Source organism: Labeo rohita, chromosome 21 (genome assembly GCF_022985175.1).
Source record: "Labeo rohita strain BAU-BD-2019 chromosome 21, IGBB_LRoh.1.0, whole genome shotgun sequence".
NCBI lineage: Eukaryota > Metazoa > Chordata > Actinopteri > Cypriniformes > Cyprinidae > Labeo > Labeo rohita.
In genome coordinates this window covers 2,191,097-2,215,377 of record NC_066889.1, presented here as the reverse complement: position 1 = coordinate 2,215,377, position 24,281 = coordinate 2,191,097, and the positions used below count along the sequence as shown (strand labels likewise).

Sequence of the window (24,281 nt, the reverse complement as noted above, 5' to 3'; positions counted from 1 at the left end):
ATGAATCAGCCATTTGAACGAATCGGTTAAATGAATGATTGAATGATTCACTCATTTAAAGAGTGATTTGCTGCCACCCTAATCGAGCTTTTAGGTTCATACTTTTTCATTTAAAAAAAAAAATTATTTAATATTTCAATATACATTTAAAACATTAATGCCCATTTATTATCAATATTACAGCAATGTTGAATTAAAATAGCTACTTTTCGTAATGTCTATTCAGTTTTGGAAGGAAATGTTTCAGCCAAGTGATGTGCAATTAATTTGCAAATTATTAATCTGATTAATTAATCGGCACATCGTGTAATTAATTAGAATATAAATTTTTAGTCACTTGAAAGCCATAATAAATTTACATTTTGGCATTGGCATTATATTTTTGGCATTGCTTCTTCAGGCACTGATTTTTGAATGTGTACACAATATGGCTGATAAAAAATTTTAATTTCATGTTGTGTAGTGTGTTCCAGCCTTTAGATGACAGAGGCATTCAAAATGTGTAGAGAAATGGTAAAGCTTTAGTTTAGGCACCAATTCACACTGTTAACTAGTTGTTTATTAGCATGTTGGCTGTTTATTAGAACTTATAAAGCACATATTAATGGTTTATTCTGCATTATCATATTTTAGACCCCTTAATCCACCTCACACCTAAACTAACAACTACCTTTCTAACTATTAATAAGCAGAAAATTAGGAGTTTATCGAGGCAAAAGTCAGTTAATAGAGAGAATTGGTCTGTAAACTAAAGTGTGACTGATTAAACTTAATCTGGCAAATCAATGGCTCTTTAAGGAAGTTGGCATAAATTGTGCATACTTCAGAAAAACCATCACGCAACCCAACAGATGCGTGCCTGTGCACTGTCACTTCTCATGTAACCTAATACGACTAGCTAACAGCATATGCACACTTATGAAGTTCTTATCAGTGGTAAAGTGATTACACAGGATGGGAATGTGCAAGATAAACTTACACATGCAACGCAAACACTTACGGTATTATGTCACATCGACTCGGGTTGTTTACATTTGTGACATGACTTTCTCTGATGGTTTAACTTATGGTTTAGCTGAAGTGTGCTGACTAGGACTCGTCACATAACGCAAGGTGAACCGCACTCGCTTGATTAAACAGAAATGTTCTGTTCACAGCCCACAAGGACAAAGTTTCATATTTATTCTCCCTTACATAACATGTAAGCCTCACAGAGGAACGCACAGACTTGCCGAATGGCAATGCCAAATGTTCTTCAAAACCATCAGGCCTGTTAACGATTTTAAGATCGCTAAAAGACAAAAATCTGCCAGGTTTACCTTTTCTCCTTTTGCAACTCAGTTGGAAAATAAGTTGGAAAACAGATAAGTAATCCTACCCGGGCAGTGGAAACTGCTGAAATTCTCACATTACATTCTCTGAGAGGCCAAGTCAGGTAGAGGTGCTATCAGGTGACACTCACCTGTCAATCAAACTCACCACAGTAACAAACTAATCAGCGACTATCCACAAAGACGATCCACAAACAACTGAATATGTCTACAATACGTTCAGAACTATAGAGAACAGCTCAATTTGTTTGAAGGCTTAGGTTAATTTGTTAGATCAGCTCTAAAGCATGCAAACAAAACCATTTAGCATTATTAAAAACAAGGTAGGACACTTTTTGATAATGGGAATTTACTTTTGCATAAAACTTAATGGCCCTACAACAGGCTTCATTTTGAAATATAGATTGGGCATTTTGTGTTTTCCCTTACTGTTGCCAAGCCTTTATTACTTAGGTGAAGACATAACCTTAATATGTGACTGTTCAAACATTCCAGTCTGGATTCCTGTTCACTGACCTTGAGATCACAGACAATCATGCAATAAAGCAAAGGTGAAGCCATATAGCTATGGCAACATTACAAGGCAGCCAATAGCACACACTAACATTTGCATTTGTTCCTGTCAAATTTGATTTGCAAATAAACACAGTTTGACCAGCTGAAGACATCAGGTATAGTACATGTCCTCTGATTGGTTTACAAAAACATTGAGGAACCACTATAACTCATGTGCTGACACCACTGAGAAATATTATCTCAGTAGATCAGACAAGCAAAGAACATTTTCCCACTTGTTGACTTAACCCAGGTGTTACACATGACTGCTCTTCTATGTTAGAAGTTCAAATCTTTTGAATATTTTTCCCTAAATAAATAAATAAATGAAATAAAATGTAATTAAATTAAAATATAAAAATAGGTTAAAAAAGGAAATAAATCCTAAATAATTGTTAAAGTAATTTTTTGTAATAATTAAATCATTAAAAACATTTGATAAAACTAATAGTGAAACAAAATAAATTGCAATGGATTGCAAAACTGCTGTCCCACAAGCAAAAACAAACAAACAAAAAAACACATTTAAAAACATAAGTATTCAAATCTTAGATCAATTACTAAGATCCTTTTATTATCTATTCAAAACCACAATAATATTTAAAATATCAATAAGCTTAATATATCGTTGCCTTGAAATTATAAGGTTCTATTTGCATTCTGAACAGTTCTGAGATATTGAGCCTCAAAGTTTTTGGGTTCCATAAATTTCTACAGGTAGGACCCTTCTGTTTTCTAAAAAAAAAAAAAAAAAAAATTTTGGTAAATTATTAAATATTATTAAAAAAAAAGGTTTCCCTTTTCATGTCACTACCGTGTATGTTTTAGTCCATTGGCTGAGACTGATTTTAATTAGACCCCTACATTTATGATTAGGAAATATTCATGTGTCCATCTCTCTCATATATATATATATATATATATATATATATATATATATATATATTTTTTTTTTTTTTTTTTTTTTTTTTTTTTTGTTGATGTCCTTAGAAAAATTATAATATTATTAACAAATATTACAAGTGTTTGACTCAAAAAGATCTCATCAAAGATGCACGCACTCGAAACTACAGCTAATAAAAAGTTCAGCATTTCTGTTCATCCTTCCCGCTGCGTAGGACACTTGAAGTTTAACACAAAGGCTTTCTGGTTAAAAATAAAGTAATATAAGATAATAGCTGCTATTAAAATCCTGATATTGAAAAAATGTTACAATTGAATGTGTTCAATACCTGCACTTTTGCTAATTACACCAGATGACAAAGAGCAGCCATTACACTAGAAGAAAGAGAGAGAGAGTTGGAATAAAAGAGATTAAACTTCAGCCAATGCCACAGTGAAGTGCTTGTGAACTTTGCTACCTGGCATTAATTCAGAGGTGCATGACTATGAGATGGATGAAAAAAGATAAAAACGTGGAAAGTGGAGAAGTGGAAGAGGCATGCGGTATTGCTGCTCTCTTCTCCGGTAAATCAGACATCTTGGTGTTTGAAATATGCCTGAAATGCACTGTAATTACGGGATAAATGCCAAGCCTACCACATATCAGCATTCTGAATATCTCTGTTATGAGCTAAAATGACACTGGTTTTAAGAAAAATGCATCAGTGACATGATGCAGCAAAGTGGAGGAAACTCCTAGAAACCAAACCTTCAACAAAGTCAACCCAGCTTCAGATATCAGTGGTTGATAAATGACAATAATGTGAAATACTTAATTTATGATATGTTAGATTCACCGCCTAAATTAAATTTAAGTTTATGTATGGCAAGCCATTGTTGGTTTATTGCCACATGGTGCAGCCTTTGCTGGACAAACAGAGTGGCATTTTCAGTAGATTATCTATAATGTACCTAACTGGGTGCGCTATAATGTCAGACGTCTCATTGTCCCACACTGGGCTTTTTTCACGCTTGATCACTCAGAGACGCTGAAGCAATCTGTCACATTCTCCAGGAATTCCTCTGAGGTTGAGCCGTTTGGATCACGCTGCTTCCTCTTTATGAGTTACACAGGTTTATGTAGACAGCTCGCTCATTTACTGAATTAGAAGTGGGTCACATGATCATGAGCGCTAGAATAACGAAGGGACATGAAATGCCGGGATATTTAGGGGTGTTAAGAAACAAGGCAAACAGCATCACTACTTTTGCTGGTTTTAAACAGCTTAAAACAAACAACACATTTCCAACAATTTCCTGAACATGGAAGTTCCCAATTATTCATTCAGAACCATTTTTAATTTTTTGGTCAAAATAGTGAAAGTAGACTGCGTGCATGGATGTAAAATAATGACAAATATTTGAAATAGTGTGGTCAAACAATTAATCGTGATTAACCGCATCCAAAACAAACATTTCTGTTTACATAATGCGTGTATGTACTGTGTATATTTATTATGTATAAATAAATATACATGCATACAGTATATATTTTGAAAATATTATATTGCATGTATTCATGTGTATATATTTATATACACACAGTTTACATCATATATAAATATACTTAATATTTAAAAAAAAACATTTTCTGAAATATATACATGCATGTGTGTGTATTTATATATACATAACTAATATACACAGTACACACAAATATATTATGGAAACAAAATCCTTTAATTTGGATGCAATTAATTGCGATTGATCATTTGACAGCACTAAAAAGGTAATTGTGAAATTTTCCAAGTTACAAAGTCAGTATTGTGAGATATAAACTTGTAGTTTTTAGAAAAGTCAAAATTGTGTGATATAAACTCACAATTGGTAGTTATAAAGCTATAATTACGAGATATGAACTTGCAATTCTAACTTTTTTTCTCAGAATTGCATGATATAAACTCTGCAATTGCAAGTTAAAGCCCAAAGTCAGAATTTTTAGACGTAAAGTCACAGTTCTGAGAAATAAAATCAGAACTGGGAGATATAAACTCACAATTCTGACTTTTTTTTTGTCAGAATTGCAAGTTTATATATGAAATTGTGACCTTTCTCAATTTTAGAATTTAGTTTATACCTTGCGATTAAGCGTACAAGTCAGAATTGCAAGTTTTTATTTTACATTTATATCACAATTCTAACTTTATAACTCACAACTGCGAGTTTATATCGCGCAATTTGGAGAAAAATGTCTTCGTTTCTCACACATCACAATTCTGAGAAAAAAATCTGAATTGCAAGTTTGTATCATGCAATTCTGCGAAAAAAGTCAGAACTGTGAGATAAAAAGACGCAATTACCCGTTTTTAAATATTTTTTGACTAACATTTTAATAACTAGTAAATTATCCTAGATGCTGTTTAAATGTTATGCCCTTTAGGAATAGTTCTGTCATCATTTTCTCACTCTCAAGTTGTGCTGCTAGCCATTGACTTTCACAGCATGGAAAAAAGTACTATGGAAATCAATGGCTACCAGCAACTGTTTGGTTATCAGCATTATTCAAAATAACTTCCTTTGTGTTTAACTGAAGAAAGAAACTCATACAGGTTTAGGAACTGTGAAGAAAACACAAGGCTATACATACAAACCCATAAGGCACTAAACAAAAACACAGTTAATCATTGGTTTCTACAGAAACAAATAAGCACATAATCAGAAACTCAGAAAACAGAAACTAAACAGAGAGGAGAAACCGGGACAACTGGAAACCGAACAGAGTATCAGAGTATCAAAATAAAAGTCGACAGAATGGAACATAATCCAAATAGCAATGACATGAGGGTGAGTAAATGATGACAAAATGTTTATTTTTAGGTGAACTTTCCTTTTAAGTTATGGTTGCATTTACCACTGCTTGGCGAAATCACTGGCGAGTCATTTCAATAGAAAAACAGTGTTTGGGAGTTTTGTGTTGCGCACGGACCAACAAAAAGTGGCTTGGTTTAATTCATATGGCACTGAAAAAAATGACGTTTAAAATCCATATGATTATAGTGAAGCAGATGCTCAAGATGTGTGTAATTGAGACCAAACAAGCCACGCATCTTACATAATCAAACAGCAATGTACAAAAGCACTCAAAACACCTTAGCAAGCATCTAGCAATGCACCACCTAGAGAAAACTCTTCAGCATCATGGTGGTGGGGTTTGCATGGGCAAGTGCAAGTAACACTTTTCTCTGAATATATTAAAACCCAGTTTAATTTGGTTCCAAGTGCAGGTTCCCTGATGTTAAGACTATCTGAACATACACCTGTACTCGAGGTGATTTTCAATCCCTGGACCGAATATGGCTTATTCTGCCACAATCTGCACAATGTTAAGACAGCAAACCGAAATGACCCCAATTAATTCGCTGATAAGAAGACATTCCAAGAAACATCCAATGGTTTATCCAAAAACAATATTTGACATCATTTACTCATCATGCAAGTCATGCTGTTCTAAACCCGTATGATTTTCTTCTTCAATGGAACACAAAAAAAACAAACATTATTTACTGATAATTTCCCCCTTAAATGTAAATCTCGTACTGAATATTTATATATTTTGTCATTTTGGAGCATGATAGTCAAAGTTCCTCACTCATTTTCATTATATGGAAACTGGACTGGCTGACAAATTCTTCAACATTTCTCCTTTCATGCTTCACACTCATACAAAATGAAGCATGACGTTTCATTTTTTAACGAACTATTCCTTCCAAGAGTTGACGAGCCAAGGCAGTACTCTAAACAAGTACATCTGGCCATACTACTAACTGTTTGACTATATTTATTACAACAAAAGCTCAGATGACTTTGCATCGGATCTGTTTACCTTCAGGCCTGACTAACATCTGCTCATAATGGCATTTTTAATGCGTGTAACTGACCCATACGACAGATTCCTCATGAGTGTGTCAGCATTCGAACAAGACTTTTAAACTTTTGAAACTCGCATTAACATTACTTTATTTTTTTTATTTTACTGAGAACATCAATGTCAAAAGCTGCCGTTTAAGATGCAGTCAACAGATAAACAAATTTGTGACAGTGACATCAAGCCTGGATAAACCAGTTTTCACTAAGTATATACTGAACGTTAAAAAGTAACACCCAAACAATAAATGAATTGTCTCCATGTGAAAGGACATTGCTGAATGTTACATAGCATGCAAGTGATTATTGTAACCCTGACCTCCTCAATAGACATTCCTTGAGTTATACAGGTGATATTTAAGCATAATTGCACCTGTAAAATATATAGATGTTTATAACGACAACGCAGACAATTCTTTGTTGTCACTAAAAAAAACAGTAAAACTTGCTCATGCATTCTCAGAATCTGGAAGGTGTGTGTCACTGTTGACAAGAGCGAGAGGAGACTGCATTGTGTGTTGCATGTTTTTAAATAGGTGCAGTTGCATTTGTGTTTGTATGTGTCTTGCATGCCATGCAATTCCTAAATGCAGTAAAGCCTGCGACAGAGAACATGGGGAGGCAGTTTTCAACGCAAGACTGATAGAGTTTCAGCAACTGGACAAAACGCCAGTGTCTGGTTTCCTGCGAACAATGCACAGCAAAGCTGTCACATTTTCATCCCTCCAAATTTATCTTGCACATATTACTAGGCTTAAGGCACACTGAATAATTTAACTAAAGTGGACTGTGACCCATTTCATAGAAACAAAACAGTGATGCAACTGCTGTATTTTGTGGCCAAAATACACTGCCTAATCATTCCATACACCTGCTAAACAAAAGGTTAAACCTGGTCTTAACTGGTTTAAATTAGTCTTTTTTTTTTTTTCAACAGAGTATGAGGGGAAAGTAGATGGTCAGAATCTGTTCTGCGTGATTACCTCTTTTCCTGGTGGGACAAAGTCCCCGAAAATAACAACAAAAAAACCTCTTGTGTAATAGGGTTACAGTTAGCCCGTATTGAAAGCACATACATTTGAGTGAACATCTAACAATAGAACAGTTTCTTTTCTAACAACCAATGCACACATTTGCTCTCTATACAGAGAGATATAATTGTATCCACCTGTTGCTGTTGTGAGTCGTTGATCGAAACTATTGTATCTACAAAACGATACTTGCACTTTGAACAAACGCCGCCTCGAGTTGCTTACCTGCACGCTTCCGTCAGGATGTATTCCGACCTCACCACACGGCTCGACTGCGTTTCATAACAGCAGCTGTCGGGTTAACGCCATAAACTGGGTGTTATAGAGCATTACTCCGCGTGTCTTGAAGCAAGTGAAGCTACTGCCACCTCTGTCTCAAGGGCTAATCAGCGAGCGGGGGCGGGGCCACGAAGGGGGCGGGGCGAGCACAGGAGAAAGTTATTGAACTGTCCATCAATGGCCCTCAGATTTGTCTATGTAAATATTAGGCTAATACTGCATAACTGTTACCATGTAATGTGACCTCCATTGTATTTCTACTTTCATACTAAGGAAGTCAAGGGCTGCCTACAGAAGCCTGTTTCTGCCACTGAATCAAAAAAGAAAAAAGTAGTGGTGTCAAACAATTAATCGCGATTAATCACATTCAGAATTAAAGCTTTTGTTTAAATAATATATTTGTGTGTACTGTGTATATTTATTATGCATATATTCTGAAAGTATTTACATGTATTTACATGTATATATTTATATTATATATTAATATATTTATATATAAACATAATTTTCTGAAATATATACGTGCATGTGTGTGTATTTATATATACATGACTAATAAACAGTACGCACAAATATATTATGTAAACAAAATCCTTTAATTTAGATGCAATTAATTGCGATTAATCATTTGACAGCACTAAAAAAAGGTAATTGTGAAATTTTTCTTATATATAAACTCGCAACTGGTAAATATAAAGTCATAATTGTGGGATATGAACATGCAATTCTGACTTTTTTTCTCAGAACTGCAAGTTTATGTGTTGAAATTGTGACCTTTGTTTTTTTCAATTTTAGAATTGAGTTTATATCTCATTTATAGTTTATATCTTTTTGTATACATATAGTCGCAGTTCTGAGAAATAAAATCAGAACTGGGAGATATAAACTCACTGACTTTTTTTTGTCAGAATTGCAGGTTTATATATTGAAATTGTGACCTTTGTTTTCTCAATTTTAGAATTTCATTTATATCTCAACTGAGCGTACATCTCACAATTCTAAGGAAAAAAGTCAGAATTGCAAGTTTTTATTTTGCAATTGTGCATTTATATCACTATTCTGAATTTATAACTCACAGTTGCAAGTTTATATCGCACAATTTGGGAAAAAAAAAATCTCACACCTTACAATTCTGAGAAAAAAAAGTCAGAATTGCAAGTTTGTATTATGCAATTCTGTGGAAAAAGTCAGAACTGTGAGATAAAAAGTTGCAATTACCTTTTTAATTCAGTGGTGAAAATTGTCTTCCACAGCTAGTCATAGATATCAGCCTCAAGTTGTTTTAAACTTTTATGAGTTTCTTTCTTCTGTTGAACACAAAAGAAGATATTTTGAAGAATGTTGGCAATCAGACAGTTGACGGCAGCCATTGACCTCCATTGAATTTTTCCGTACTATCAGTGGCTACCTATGGAAGCCCATTTCCGCCACTGAATAAAAAATTAAAAAGGTAATTGCGACTTTTTATTTCCCAATTCTAAATTTTTCTCAGAATTGTGAGATATAAACTCTCAGTTGCAAGTTATAAAGTCAGAAATGTGAGATATCAACTTGCAATTTTGAGAAATAAAGTCAAAATTGTGTGATATAAACTCACAACTGGTATTTATAATTGCAAGATATGAACTTGCAATTCTGACTTCTTTCTCAGAATTGTGTGATATAAACTCTGCAATTGCAAGTTAAAGCCTAAAGTCAGAATTGTGAGACACAAAGTCGCAGTTCTGAGAAATTCAGATTTTTTTTTCTCAGAATTGCAAGTTTATATATGAAATTGTGACCTTTGTTTTCTGAATTTTAGAATTTAGTTTATATCTTGCGATTGAGCGTACATCTCACAATTCTAAGGAAAAAAATCAGAACTGCACATTTTTATTTTACAATTGCGCATTTATTTCACAATTCTGACTTTATAACTCACAATTGCGAGTTTATATCGCACAATTTGGAAAAAAAAAGTCTTAATTTCTCACACCTCACAATTCTGAAAAAAAAAAAAGTCAGAATTGCACGTTTGTATCATGCAGTTCTGCAAAAAAAGAACTGTGAGATAAAAAGACAGAATTACCCTTTTTTATTCAGTGGTGAAAACTGTCTTCCACAACTAGTCATAGATATCAGCCTCAAGTTGTTTCAAACTTTTATGAGTTTATTTCTTCTGATGAACACAGAAGAAGATATTTTGAAGAATGTTGGTTATCAGACAGTTGACGGTAACCAATGACCCCCATTGTATTTTTCCATACTATGGGTCAGTGGCTACCTATGAAAGCCTGTTTCCACCACTGAATAAAATAAAAAGGCGACTCTTTAACACCCAGATCTGACTTTTTTCTCAGAGCTGTGAGACATAAACAAGAAAAAAATCAGAACTCATCTTCATTTTTGGCTGAACTATTCCTTTAAATGGCAACTGGGAGTCCGAGTGACACTTAAACATGAGAAACAGTATGAGAACAGTATGTAAACAAGCAATTGTCAATTATATTTGCATATCTATATTTTCATCTGTTTTTTTAAACGTCAAAAATAGGGGGAAAACAATGTAAGCCTTGAAGCCTAGAGGGTGTTAATATAGTTGGGCTCGATTTGAGCTAAAATTTTCTTTGCAATCTGATTTAAATGCTTTCAGTAATGCTATGCATGACCCAGCTATGCTAGATCCAAATACCAAGCGGATTGTGAACATAATTATACTGGCAGAGCTGAAGTTCTCCCAGAATATGAATGTACATTTTATGACTTTGTGGTAACATATTTTTCATGCTTTTACTAACGTAGAGTTAGTAGAATTCAGTGTTGGTGGTAACGCATTACAAATCATGCAAGTTAAGTAATCAGATTACTTTAAGTAACTAGCAAAACAATTTTAAATTTACAGGAAAATATTTTGAGTTAATTGTTTGAATATGTAACACAAGCTACTTTGTTTTCCCATTTATTCACTGCCACATCTCCAGTCCTTGTGTTGAGAAAAATTGGGGAGTGCAGAGACACTTTCTTCCGCCTGAGGCTTTTTAATTTATTTTTTGGTGTGAAATGGCACTTAAATTTGCCAAAAATGTAATTTTTGAGCTGTTTGTTATTAAAAAACATAAGCAATCCCAGCCCAAGTGATAAACAGTAATGGAAAATTAATGCATTACTTTCTATGAAAAATAAAGAAATTCAATATTGTAATGTATTACTTTTAACAGTAACATATGCTTCAAATGACAGACTTATGCATGAAGTACAGTGTGTTCTTAATGCTAAACTTGTAGGCATGCTCAAAAACACTTTTAAAGTTTCAGAAGAAATTCAAATCAGAGTCAAGACTTTTCAATCATATATATTTTATTCTCAATACAGCAAAATACAAAGATGATTCGCAACAGACTCAGAAAATCCATTAGTAATACTCACTTCACCAAAAAAAAAAAAAAAAAAAGTGTTTAAATTACAAGTTATTACAAGTTTGGATAATCGAGGCTCATAAGAGTACCTTTAAATCATAGATCATATTGCATCCATATACGAATATATATATGTAGATTTCTTCTTGTCAATACTTTTAAAACTAAACTGATTTTATACTGCTTGCCAATGATTGTTTTGAGATCACTAGAAAATGAGTACTACATACAGACACCTAGAACCGCTCGAAACGATGGCGTTCCTCGCTCCTGACGTTCAGACAGCAGTCCTGTGTCACTAATGGCAGATCTGCATTTAGCCCATTTCAACAGCATTGACCAACATCACCATTTGAATGACAGAAAGCCATGTTCATTTAGCACAGGGACTCTGAACGTAACTGTACTGACATCACTAACATACAGTGTTCTGTTGAAAAACAAAAAACTTCAGTAACGAAAATGTGCATTTAATATATTCACATTCTATTTACAATTAATACAAATGTTAAATCGTTGTAAAAATTTACCCTAAAAGAGAATTTTATGTACATCTGTACAGCTTAGTATTTAAATAGAAACATGCGAGTGTTATTTTCCAAATGGATGAAAGAAAAACAAAAAACAAACAAGCATCTCACCCTGGGTAAAGTTATGATCATAAAGAAAATTAAAGATGGATTTAAATCAATCAGTCAATCTAAACCTCTAAAAGCACTATCATGAACTAGTAGAAAAGATAAAAACAGTAAAAACAGAAGGGGGAAAAAAAAAAAAAAAAAAAAAAAAAAGGACACAACACAACTTCATGTCTGGAGAAGCGAAAAGGCCATGAGAAAATCATTTTGATGACCCATATTCATACGCAGTTGCTTTATCATTGTGAATCTGGTATATAAACCACATTAGTGCATTAATTAATTTACATAAAAGTACAATTAACAGACCACACTTCTGCAACTCTACATCAAAACGATGTGATGTATATCTAGTCGCCAGCCATTAAATGTTTAACCTCTAGAAGTTTCCGTTTTAACTGATGAAAATTTCAATCGGCAGGAGTCCTTGTTAGCTTCCGCACAAACGAGCTTGCGATTATGAAACATCTGCATAGACAGAAAAAACAGTTTGGGAGCCAATTAGAAGAAAGATCCTAGTGCAAGAGACGCTGAGTTTCCAGCATTTCGTATACGGCGAACTGACTTTTCACTTCACCTCCCTCCTAAGTTTCGATCCGATTTACTGCGAGTATGGATTGCGGGCCGGTCTGCGCTAAAATCGTTATGTATTATGTACATTTATAAACTGCTATTCTCAACAGAACACATAAATATATCCTCACATGACTGCTTTCTTTGAAAAGAACTGCAACACACGGGTGACTATGACACTATAAAGGCAACCTCAAGACTCACATTAAATATTTAAATATGATATTTTCATATACAATAGAAATACGTCTCTCATCTCGTATTGCAACCCTGTTTCCATGCCCAAGAGTGAAAACGCAACTTGGAACGAAGCGATTTTGCCGTTATCTAAATAAAATCTATATTAGGCTGAGCCGCGGTAATAAAATACTCCTGCGTTTAATACCAGAAAATCAATAGCGAGAAAGTGACACCTATGCGAGCGCTACATTTCGTATAAAAATCTTGGCCGTAGTGACGTTTACAAATATGACGGGCGTCTGTGGATGAGCCAGGCCAAAAAAAGACCCAAAAAACCAAAACAAAAAACCCCAACAGATTAGTAATAATGCCTTGATATGGTGCCGAACAGTCTTTTGGTCTGGTATACAAGAAACATGCGTGCACATTTGATCAGTCAGCACTGCATTCATTATCTGCTGAGTGCATGTTGTTCTTTCTGCTTCTCATTTTACAAGCCTTTGGCAATCCACACCCTGCGTACAAGTCGAACCCTTCTAGATGTGTGTATTTCAAGATATTGTGTCTCTTCGTTTCCTGTATATCAAATACAAGGCACAATAAAATGATAAAAGGAGAAATTTTTAAAGCACCTTTGGTTAAAGGGAGGTACTTTGGTTGAAATAAAAAGCTATAAACATCCAATTATTATTCTTGTTTGCTTACAGCTAGCAGAAAATAAAAAAGACAGTCAAAGTAAGAAACCAGGCTCTCTTTTTTCCCATTTTTTTGTTTGTTTTACCTAAACAAGCCGATGATATGAGCAGGACGATGCAGTGTTAATGACGCTCTGACAAGACGTGCGGTTCTGGCCGCCTCCCCTCTCGTGAATATTCATAGGGTCTGTGGTGGAGGGGCGGGGCGCTGAGTGTTTCCATTTTTGGCAAGCTGGTGTAGAAATGAACACAGTGTCACAGAGATGTCTGAGGCAGATCGAGTGTGTGAGTGTTTTGCGTAGGCATAGAGGGGGCTACGGATAGAGCGCGGATAGGGCCGCTCTACTGTATGAGCTTGGCGTCCAGTCGCAGCCAGTGCAGGCCCTGCCGCGTGAATCGCACCAGGTCAGTCATGCTGCTGGTGTTGAAGACGAGCGGGGTCATAGCCTTGTCCAGTTCGGTGAAGAACTCTGCAGAAAAAAAGCAACAAGGAGAAGTTAAAACCAATAATCTTTAGCCAGGTGCTCACATGTGGATTCATGCAAGCGAAAAACACAAATAATGCAAAAATAAAACAATTTTGCATTTGCGGGGAAGAAAAAGAACAGTACTCAGCAAGACAAATGAGTGTTATTGTAGTTTACTATTTAAAAATAGTTTACATTTTTGCTGAATTATAGTAATCAAGTGTTTGAAATTTACTATATAGTATACATGGGTCATTCTATAATTAGGGTTTTCCTTTTTCCCAAAAACCCAAACATGACCTTACATAGCTGCTTTGAAATAATTTATATTGTATAAATATGCTATAAAGGTGATCTGTAGAAATATGTGCATAAAATACCATCTACAGTATGTTTGCTACTGTCCACCATGTTACCTTTACTGGGTAATACAGTTGACAGGTAACTTAGTTTACATTTTTAGTGTTTTGGGTCTATACTCAACATGGGAGCCAAGAACTACTGAGCATATAGTATGTTTAGAAACAGATTTTCATAAACAAAACATAAGTTTTAGTTAAATTGTCTTGTTAAAATTTGCAGAAATAATACTTGTGTAACACTGCTGACAGTCAATTAATCCACTCTTGACACAGGTTTGCTAGTTTAACCAATATTAGGGGAAAGAGAGAGAACAGAACTTCTAGTGTCTCATCCATGTGCTTCCAGACGAAATATCATCATACTGTGCAAATTATGCGAGAATGGGACAAACCATTCCTTTTTGAGAGGAGGGCGGGTGTTCTAGTGGGTAACTTAGTTGACAAGGGTTTTTCAGACACAAATAAATCTAGTTATATCACAATAAACACTTATTATTTTTGAAGCACACACCCAAATGTCTTGATAACCTAATCTAACTGAAGGCAAAACAAAGAAATTCATTTATATTTGAGGTCATTTTCATGCTTGAATGCAGAGTAGAATGAGCAACTTTACAAAATCGGACAGCTGAATACCAGGGTTGTATGTGATATGAACATCATCTTTGAACAAAAGATGGCTTTTTCAACATACAGTAGTGTGATTGGGAAAATATAATTGTGTACTAGACAATTAAGCAGCAAGGCTTTATAGTGATGAAAATATATTAAAAATATACTTCACTGACATGAGATGTACCCACAATTATATGAACGACCCATATATTACCCTATGTATGGAGATAAAGTTGGACACACATTGCTATTCAAAAGTGTGGGATCGGTACGATTTTTAATGTTTTTTAAAGAAGCTTCTTCTGCTCGTCAAGGCTGCATTTTTTATTAAAAATACAGAAAAAGCTTAATATTCTGAAACATTATTGCAGTTTACACTTTAGTATAGGGAACAGTTCTCACTTTTAACTGGTTGCTTATTAGCATGACTATTCATTACATATTGGCTGTTTATTAGTACTTATAAAACACATATTCTGCATGACCATATTATAAAATAAATTGTGCCCAAATTTTTTAATACTGACCCCAAACTTCTGAACATTACTGTACATTGTCATTAAAAGATTTTTATTTTAAATAAACACTGTTCTTTTAAACTTTTTATTCACTTAACAAGGACATAGACTTTTTTTTTTTTTTTGTAAAAAAAGGCAGAAGTAAAAAAGAAAAAAAAAGAAAAATACCTCTCTGCTCTTTGGCGAGCTGTTCAGCCTGGTCCCACACCTCGATGGCGTAGAGGAAGTTGGATGTGACCTGGACGTAGCTGGCTGCCATCTGGTGGATGCGCTGAGGAATAGTGACGGAGGAGCTGGCGCTCTGGCTGGAGCTGCTGGAGGAGTAGCTGCCCGCACTGCCGGGGGAAAGTTTAGGAGAGACCGGAGACGGCATCCCCGCCGTTTTGCTGCAGGACGCAGAAGACAGATGAAAATGAGTAAGGACGCAATAAAAGATCTATGCATGGAGTGCCATTTCTCCTGTCCTCGCTGGAAGTGTAAGGTTTAAGAAACTAACTACCATGATAGAAATTCACAAATTCACAAAATATCTTCATGGAACATGATCTTTACTTAATATCCTGATGATTTTTGGCATAATAGAAAAATCAATCATTTTGAGCAAAAACAATGTATTTTTGAGCAAATATACTTGTGCTACTTATGACTGGTTTTGTGGTCCAGGGTCACATATTTTTCAATAATTTACTTTTGCATCTAAATTAAATGTATCTTGATGTTTAAATATGTATACTTGAAAACAAATTCCAACATTTTATATCTTTAACTCTTTTTTTTTTTTTTTTTTTTTGCAATGCATGGCATTATATGTGCATTTTGCAATGCAATTCTGCTCTGATTTAAGATTCTTTAAGGATTCTAAATTGTGTAAGAACAAAACATGCTTTACTGGCAGCTGTGTTACACAGATAATACTGTGCTTATATTTCAAAAACAGAATATAGAACAACTTTTGTAGAAATCAAAGGCAAATATTTTGTGCAAGATAAAAAGACAAAATGTACAAGATATTAGTTGTTTATCATTCTGGTTTATCATCCTGGCAACATCATGGTTGCCAGGATGCTGCTATGTGGTGTTGTTGCACACTGAAATGCGGTTGCTATAGTCTCGTTTCTTTAATATTTATAATAATATAAACCAATGTAACTTACTTTGCTACTCCAGGAGACGGGGCTTGAGTATTACTCAGTGAATTCTGGAATAAAAATAAAATACAACTTTAGTTAATACACCTTGTATGTTATGTTTAGAAACTCACTTAGACAAACATTAACAACAACATTTTCAAATCATGTAATCTTTCAACAAACAGTACAAGGTTTTTATGTTTTCTGTAATTTTGTCAATATAGACTAACTACTGTAAGACTTTTTTTTTTTTTTTTTAAGAAATTAATACTGGATTGATAAAAAGTGACAGTAAAGATATTTAAGACAGTAAATGAATAGAAATGTTTCTTAAGCGTCAAATCAGCATATTAGAATGCTTTCTGAAGCATCATGTGACACTGAAGATTGGAGCATTTGAAAATTCAGCTTAGATCACAGGAATAAATTACACTGAAAATATATCATTTAAATTCAGACAGAAATCAATTTGTTAAAACTGCAATAATATTTAAAATATTTAACTGATATAATATAAAATAAATACATGGCAACCTTATAGTCGCAATTTAAAATACAGAAAGTCACATTACCTTCAAGTGTTCAGTGAGCGTTTTAGAGTATTTCAGTGCACTTTCTTTGCGTAGCTTGAAAAGCCTCAAATACAGGAGCGCTTGGCACCTCAGGCTGCAGAGAGACACAGACGGATCCACTGATTAGATCTGCCACTGGTTTACCAAACACTAGATCCACATTAACTTAGGTAACACCTTTGACTCGGTTTACTTTAAATACTAAAGTCAAATAAAGATGGATTCAAACACTGATAATGCTTTTAAAAGAACAGTTCGCCAAAAATACATTTACTCAACTTCCACTTGTTCCAAATCTGTACCAGTTTCATTCTTCAGTTGAAGATAAAAAGATATTTTGAAGAACGTGGGTAACCAGACAGTTGACGGTAGCCACTGACTTTCATAGTATAGAAAAAAAAAAATACTATGTTGGTCAGTTTCCTTAAAATATTATCTTGTGTTCAACAGAACAAAGAAACACATACAGCTTTGGAAAAAGTGTAAGGTAAGTAAATGACAAGGTTTTTATTTTTGGCTGAACTATGCCTTTAATATCATTCCGTTGAAAACAGAAAACCACCAGGCAGCTCACTGAGTCATTAATAGCCTCTCAGATCAACCTTGATTTAGTCTTCATATCTTATATTCCTCCCTGTGTTCATTTAGAAAGCAATTGATGCGTTTCTGCTACGTACCACAGCACGGCTAGCCTTTTGTCTGCAGAGGTTGCGTCCGGCGCCATGTAGCTCTTTAGCTTCATAGTGTACCTGCACAACACGCAAACACACACATCTGTCAGCAAATTCTGAAAGCCAAATGAAGAGATAAGCTGGAGGACATATTCTGACAACTTACTTGATGAGTTCCACGGTTTCTGCGTACATGGGGAAGGGTGATTTGGCCTCCTGGGCGCTTTTCTCCAGGGCGTTTCCACACTCGATGAAAGACACCACAGCGTCCAGGTAGTACACGGCCTTCTCAAACCTGTCCATCTGAGGAAAAAACGATGGACGTCAGGGCCAAAACAAACGCTTCTAAGCTCCATTTAATTTTTATCATCAGCTTTCATTCCTGCATTTATTTCTGACACATATTTGTGACATATGGGTCAAAGACGAGACGTCCCATTTTGGTGTCTGCGTCAAATTAAATTTACAAAAGTGATATTATACACATGAAAAGCATATTAAATGCAAGTTAAGCAACTAATTTAATGTTTCAAACTCCTAAATTGCTGCTCGTTAATAGTAAGGTAGTTGTTTGGTTAGGTATGGGGTGGACTAAGCGATCAAAAATATAATCATGTAGAATAAAGCATTAATTAGTGCTTTATAAGTCATAATAACAGCCAGTATGCTAGTAATATGCATGCAAATAAGCAACAAGTTAATTAAATTGGTCCTTAAAATAACAAGTTAATTAAATTGGTCCATAAACAAGTTTCTAATATATAAAAGAAAGAAAAAAAATTCATACTAAATGCCATTACATTTTAAATGATTAATAACTTCTTGCTGCCAAACAGGTCAAATCTAGTGGTTTGAAGGACAGTGGCAAATATTGGCAAATATTTCAAATTACAGTTAATTAGTATTTTAGGGGCTGCACTGTGATCTAATAACTCTTGTTTTCAATTTGCCTAACAAGATTTTTTTCTTATATTAACTATTACTACAATGAATGGCATTTTAGTGGGTGTCTTCTGTAAATGTACATGATAATGCATGATAGTCATTATTTTTTTTGCTTAGAAAAATAAAATTAAATAGGACACAGTCTAAAAATAACTAACTAAATAAATATATATATATGCAGCAAAACAAAAACAGAAGTGACCCATGTGTTTCGTGTGAGGAGAGCACCTGTTGTGTCGCTCTCAATGGAGGACTAAGACAAAAGGTCAGGGGTCACAGAAATATCATGCAGATTATCTGACACGCATGTTGAGAACCGTAGACCAGTAAACAGACCCTCACCAGAGCATCCGCGTTGTGTTTCAGTTTCTTCGCTTCTTGAAGGTAATGATCAGCTGAATGAACCCTGCAATTCACATGAAGGATTGGCTGTTACTTCACAAAAGAGCGAAAAACTTCAATACCATGTCCAAAAATTAAGATGCACAATGAAATAATAATAATAATGATGAAATAAATCACAGCCAATAACAATACATGATGAATAAACGTCACACTGTGCAGCCAGATTTTAGCATGCAGTAAATTACAACTCAAAAATGATTTTGAGTTGTAAACAAAACAAAGATTTTGAGTCTACTTCAAATGTTTAATTAAATGTGTTACTTATCTGTGAAATTTCTTAAAGAATATTGTTTTACGGTTTTCAATTTGACTGTGGCTCCTCAGTGTGACATGACGAAAAATATTCATAAAAAAAAAAAATACTAAAATATAATTTCTCACAATGTTAACATTGAAGATTTTATTGCAATCACACAGTGCAAAACAGTCTTAAGGAATAACCAAAATAAATAAATAAATAAAAACTAGACAAAAGATGAAAATCTCCTTACCTGTCCTCAAACATGAGCTTAGATCTAGATTTAGAGCCATCAGAGAGAGGCGGCACTGCAACGGGATTCTCCGTTTTAGAGCTTTTCTCCTGGAAATAAAAAATAAAAACACTGTCTTGACAAATGTCTAATGATTCTTGAATCAAGATACATGTATAAAGATATAAGAAGTCTTGTTTTCTGAAAAACTGAGTAAGACGAAGTGAGTTTGTGATTAAAACAAGAATAAATATTTGCTGATTGGCTCAGAAAAAAATAACTTTATACAGGGAAGCAAGTTTTCATTCCCCACTGACAGATGTTTTTTGCATAAACACTTTAATTTTGTTCAGTTTTTCCAAACACTTATATTTGCACCAAGTAAATATATCTTGATTTAACAATGTTAAGATGTTTGTATTGGGAAACAAAAACAGAGGAAAATGTTATTTTTTGCAACGCATGCAACATTTAATGCCCTGACTTGAATTTAAGAATTTAAGACGTTCTGTTTTAATTCAAGAACTCTGGCTATGGGAAAACTCTAAGTCTAAACAGTTAGAATGAGTGAGCAAATGCACAAACGCAGACGTGTAATATACACATACACAGAAATATAATAAAAAGGTGGTGCATATGCATTTATGTAAAACTATGCACGTCTTCAAAATATGAAATTTTCCTTGCTTTGAGGCTGATGTGACAGAACTGTCAGTTTAGTATGATTTTTGCAGCAGTGCATTATTACTGTTGCAAAAACTTCTAGACACGTCACTATACGTACTCAATACAGGATGCTTTACGCAAAGGTGGAGATGGTAAACAATGGCAGCATACAGAGAGCTGCAAGCGCAAACACACCTTGGCATCCCTGCGTAAGGGCTTGTCGTCGCCCTTGCGGTGTTTGGAGGTGGAGCTGCTCTTGCTGCTGTCTTTGCTGCTGGCGCTGCTGGGTACAGAGGCGGAGGACTGGCTGAGCGTCCGCTTGCGGCCCGGGTGGTCTGATTTGGGTGTGCGCTGCAGCGTAATGGAGGGAGAGGGCGCAGACTCCTTCTCTTTGTCCTGAGCACGCTTAGACGAGCTGCAGAAAACATTTGGGGTTTAACTTGATTAACGAACAGCTCGGTTGAAGGAAAAAACTGCTCTGAAGACTCTAAACTTCACTCATGTGAGAGGTCATTCTATTCAATGTAGTGCAACAAAATAGGTTTTTGCTCTGTCGCTATTTTTACATACATACATATTGCATTAAAACTTTTTTTTTTTTTTGTCTAGAAAGAATGGCAATAACCAGAATATCGCACACAGTCATGCATTTTAATGCTTTTGTAAAACAAAACTAATTTCAACAAAAAGTTTACTTTTGATACAATGTCAACTTGCAAGTTATTTATGGTTTACCACAATCTGCATGTGAAAAGTAAATAAGGAGCGATGTTACACATTGGTGCATTTTTGAAACTAGACTTGTTTTAAATGTGTCCCTTGGCAATCAAAGTAAAACCTTTTTTGCACCAGTGGACTGCACGTTGTTAAAATGCAACATTTCCATTCACTAAAACATTTTGGATGGACACTTCAGCCGTTTAAAGGCAAAGATCTCCCAGTCACTTGCTAAAAAGTAGACGAAAATTGTTGTAATAAAAAAACCCCCATGTAATTAATAATGAATTTAAATAGTTCAAATAAAGCATTTACGGAAAGTTCTCCAATATTAATATTTGCTTTTTAGTTCTAAAATTTGGATTTGAAGCAAACTCACTCTTTACTGCTTGATTTGTGCGATGACTTTTCATCCTGTTTGGACTTCTTACTGTCTGGTTTGATACCATCGTCATCATTCTGTGGGAGAAACACAAGGGCATTTAAAGATTTTTCTAAAGCAAACTAAAGAAGAGTTCCATTTTAAATAAAAGCTACATTTTTTTCTATTCAACAAAGAATCTTTAACATAATGTATCACCGTTTCCATAAAAATACTGGCTAGCACAACTGTTTTCAACATTGATAATAATCAGAAATGTTTCTTAAACAAGAAAATCTGCATATTAGAATGATTTCTGAAGGACCATGTAAAACTGAAGATTAGAGTAATGATGCTGAAAATTCAGCTTTGATCACAGGAATAAATTACATCTTAACATTAATTCATATGTGACCCTGGACCCCAAAACCATTCTTAAGGGTCATTTTTTTTTAAATTGAGATTTATACATTGTCTGAATGTTGAATAAATAAGCTTTCCATAAATCTGGAAAAAAAAAATTGTTACAAAAATGCAAAAATAAAATAAACAAAATAAATAATAATAATAATAATAATAATAATAATAATAAGAATAAGAATAAGAATAAGAATAAGAATAAGAAGAAGAAAAATTACTAAACAACAATTAGGTTTTAATATATTTACAGTTGGAAATTTACAAAATATACTCATGGAACATGACCTTGCTTAATATCTTAATGATTTTTTGCATAAAAGAAAAATTGACCCATAGTGTATTTTTGGCTATTGCTACAAATATACTCGTGCCACTTATGACTGGTTTTGTGGTCCAGGGTCACATATAGAAAAGAGTTATTTAAATTGCAAAAAAAAAAATAAATAAATTAAAAAAAAAAAAATGAATGACCCCAAAATGTTATACAATAGTGTATTTTTATAATAGGCCTGCACGATAAATCGAATGCGATTGTCATGTGCATCTTGTCAGTAAAGCTGGTTCTGTGGTTAGTAGTAAATCTCCATCATGCAATATTGCGCTTATAATCGAACATAGTTTGTCAGTGATCTATGCCTCTGTGTATGCCGCTGTGAATCCACGTGATGGAGCTTTACTACTAATCACAGAACTGGCTTTACTGACGAGATGCGCATGACAATCACATGCGATTTATCATGCAGCCCTATTTAACAATTAAACCAAGGTTACTAACAAACCCAGTGCTGACCAATCACAACAGACTGGACCAGCTAACCAATCAAAGCATACTGGGTGCTCAGAAGGCAGGCTTTAAAGAGACAGGAACTAAAACAGAGCGTTTCAGGCAGAGGTTGAAAAGAGGTGCTGCAGCAGTGTATAATATAAGAAATAAATGAAATAAAAAAAACAGCAGCCACCAACCTTGTGTTTTCTTTTCCCTTTGCTGGGTCCCTTTTCTCCCGGCTGTTTCTGGAAGTCTTTTACTTCAGGAGGGGAGTCCCTCTCCACTTTCACCTCTGCTTCCTTGTAGACTCGTCCAGGCACTCTGGTCAGCAGACTGAGGTCGATCTGCACCAGCAGTCTGGGCGGCAGCCTCCCTTCTTGGTCACTCAGGGGGGAAAGCATGGGTGAGAACAGGACGGACGTGTTCTCGGCATACTGCTCTCTCGGAGTCTGTGAAGAAGAGGGGACGCTTTCGTTGCCTTCTGAGTCCGACGACGACGAATCGGATTCTATGAACTCCCGGGACTTGCTGGCCGTTTTCTTGCGCTTGTCTTGCGCCGGTCGAGGAGAGGAGGTTTTGGGCTCCTTCTTGATGTTGGGCTTGCGGGGGCCCTTGTTGGCCGCGCGGACTCTGTGCGACGGGATCTCGGGCGAGGGTTCGGTCTCCACCTTGAGCCCACCCTTGGGCTCCTCCACCACAGGCGGCTTCTCTGGCTTTTTAGGCTGCTTCTTGCCCACCGACTTTCGTTGCCTGCTCTGGCTTTCACCCTCGCTCTGAGCGGGAGATTTCTGGCTTCGCCTTTCTTGCCCCTTCTGGTTTGGCCGAAGGTCTCGGCCGGCAGAGGGCGCCGCGTCTTTTGAACCCGGGCCGCTGTAGATCCTGCTGGTTTCTCGCCCCTCTTTCTTATACTTTGTTGGCGTCGTGCTGCTGTTCTCCACCGGAGAAGCTGGAGACAACTTGTTGACTTTCTTGAACCAGTTGTCCAGCTGCCATTTGTTAGCCGTGGGCTGTTCCCGCTGTGATATCAAATAGGGAAATGATTCAGTTTAGCATAAAACTTGCTGCTATATCAGCATGGCCTAACAATGTTGAGGGAAGTATACTAAGAATCTCAAATCAATCTTAAGGATTGGAGCTAATTAAGCACTTATTAACTGATCGGTATCAGCTATCCTAAGCATGATCCACAGAAAGCTGCCACTCATATACTGCGCGAACACCAAATTGAGTCCTCTTTCGCATCTTCTTGTGCTTGAACTGACATATACGCACAAAATCATGTCAAAATATACACATAAAAACAGTTGGTTTTGTCTTAAGTGAATGTAAACAGTTGAGAAAGACATGTATGTGTATCAGTGTACTAGATCTGGCCACACTTTAAGGTCTCGCAATTAAACCATTAACTATGATTTTTGCCTCAATAAACTCAGAATTTGCTGCTTATTAGTAGTTAAGGTAGTTGTTAAGTTTAGGTATTGGGTAGGATTAGGGATGTAGAATATGGTCATGCAGAATATGCGTTTTGTAAGTACTAATAAATAGCCAATATGTTATGAATATGCATGCTAATAAGCAATAAGTTAACTGTGAGAACCGTTCTCTATACTAAAGTGTTACAGTTTTTTTTTTTACATTCTAACAGGGAATAATAAACATCTTTATAAAAAAACAACATACAGTGTTATTTTATATTTGATTTCAATTTCTGTT

General features: G+C 35.1%; 2 protein-coding genes across 7 annotated transcripts in view; both read right to left on the bottom strand.

Annotated features, from left to right (window-relative positions):
* shroom1 (shroom family member 1) overlaps positions 1-8,090 on the bottom strand; it is a 33,916-nt gene extending 25,826 nt beyond the window's left edge. Inside the window, 1 exon segment of the mRNA XM_051093162.1 lies at positions 7,949-8,090. The gene's annotated coding sequence lies outside the window, so the exon portion shown is untranslated.
* Positions 8,091-11,320: 3,230 nt separating this feature from the next.
* Positions 11,321-24,281, bottom strand: part of aff4 (AF4/FMR2 family, member 4) — a 38,015-nt gene continuing 25,054 nt past the window's right edge. For all 6 annotated transcript variants that reach the window (XM_051092631.1, XM_051092629.1, XM_051092626.1 and 3 more), the window contains 11 exons: positions 22,766-23,584; positions 21,401-21,480; positions 20,500-20,719; positions 19,660-19,748; positions 19,106-19,169; positions 17,985-18,121; positions 17,825-17,896; positions 17,148-17,241; positions 16,600-16,643; positions 15,614-15,831; positions 11,321-13,953 (listed from right to left, as the gene is read on the bottom strand). In XM_051092631.1, coding sequence (XP_050948588.1) covers positions 13,826-13,953; positions 15,614-15,831; positions 16,600-16,643; positions 17,148-17,241; positions 17,825-17,896; positions 17,985-18,121; positions 19,106-19,169; positions 19,660-19,748; positions 20,500-20,719; positions 21,401-21,480; positions 22,766-23,584 — 1,965 coding nt within the window. In that variant the 3' untranslated portion in view covers positions 11,321-13,825. The remainder of the gene's footprint in view (positions 13,954-15,613; positions 15,832-16,599; positions 16,644-17,147; positions 17,242-17,824; positions 17,897-17,984; positions 18,122-19,105; positions 19,170-19,659; positions 19,749-20,499; positions 20,720-21,400; positions 21,481-22,765; positions 23,585-24,281) is intronic.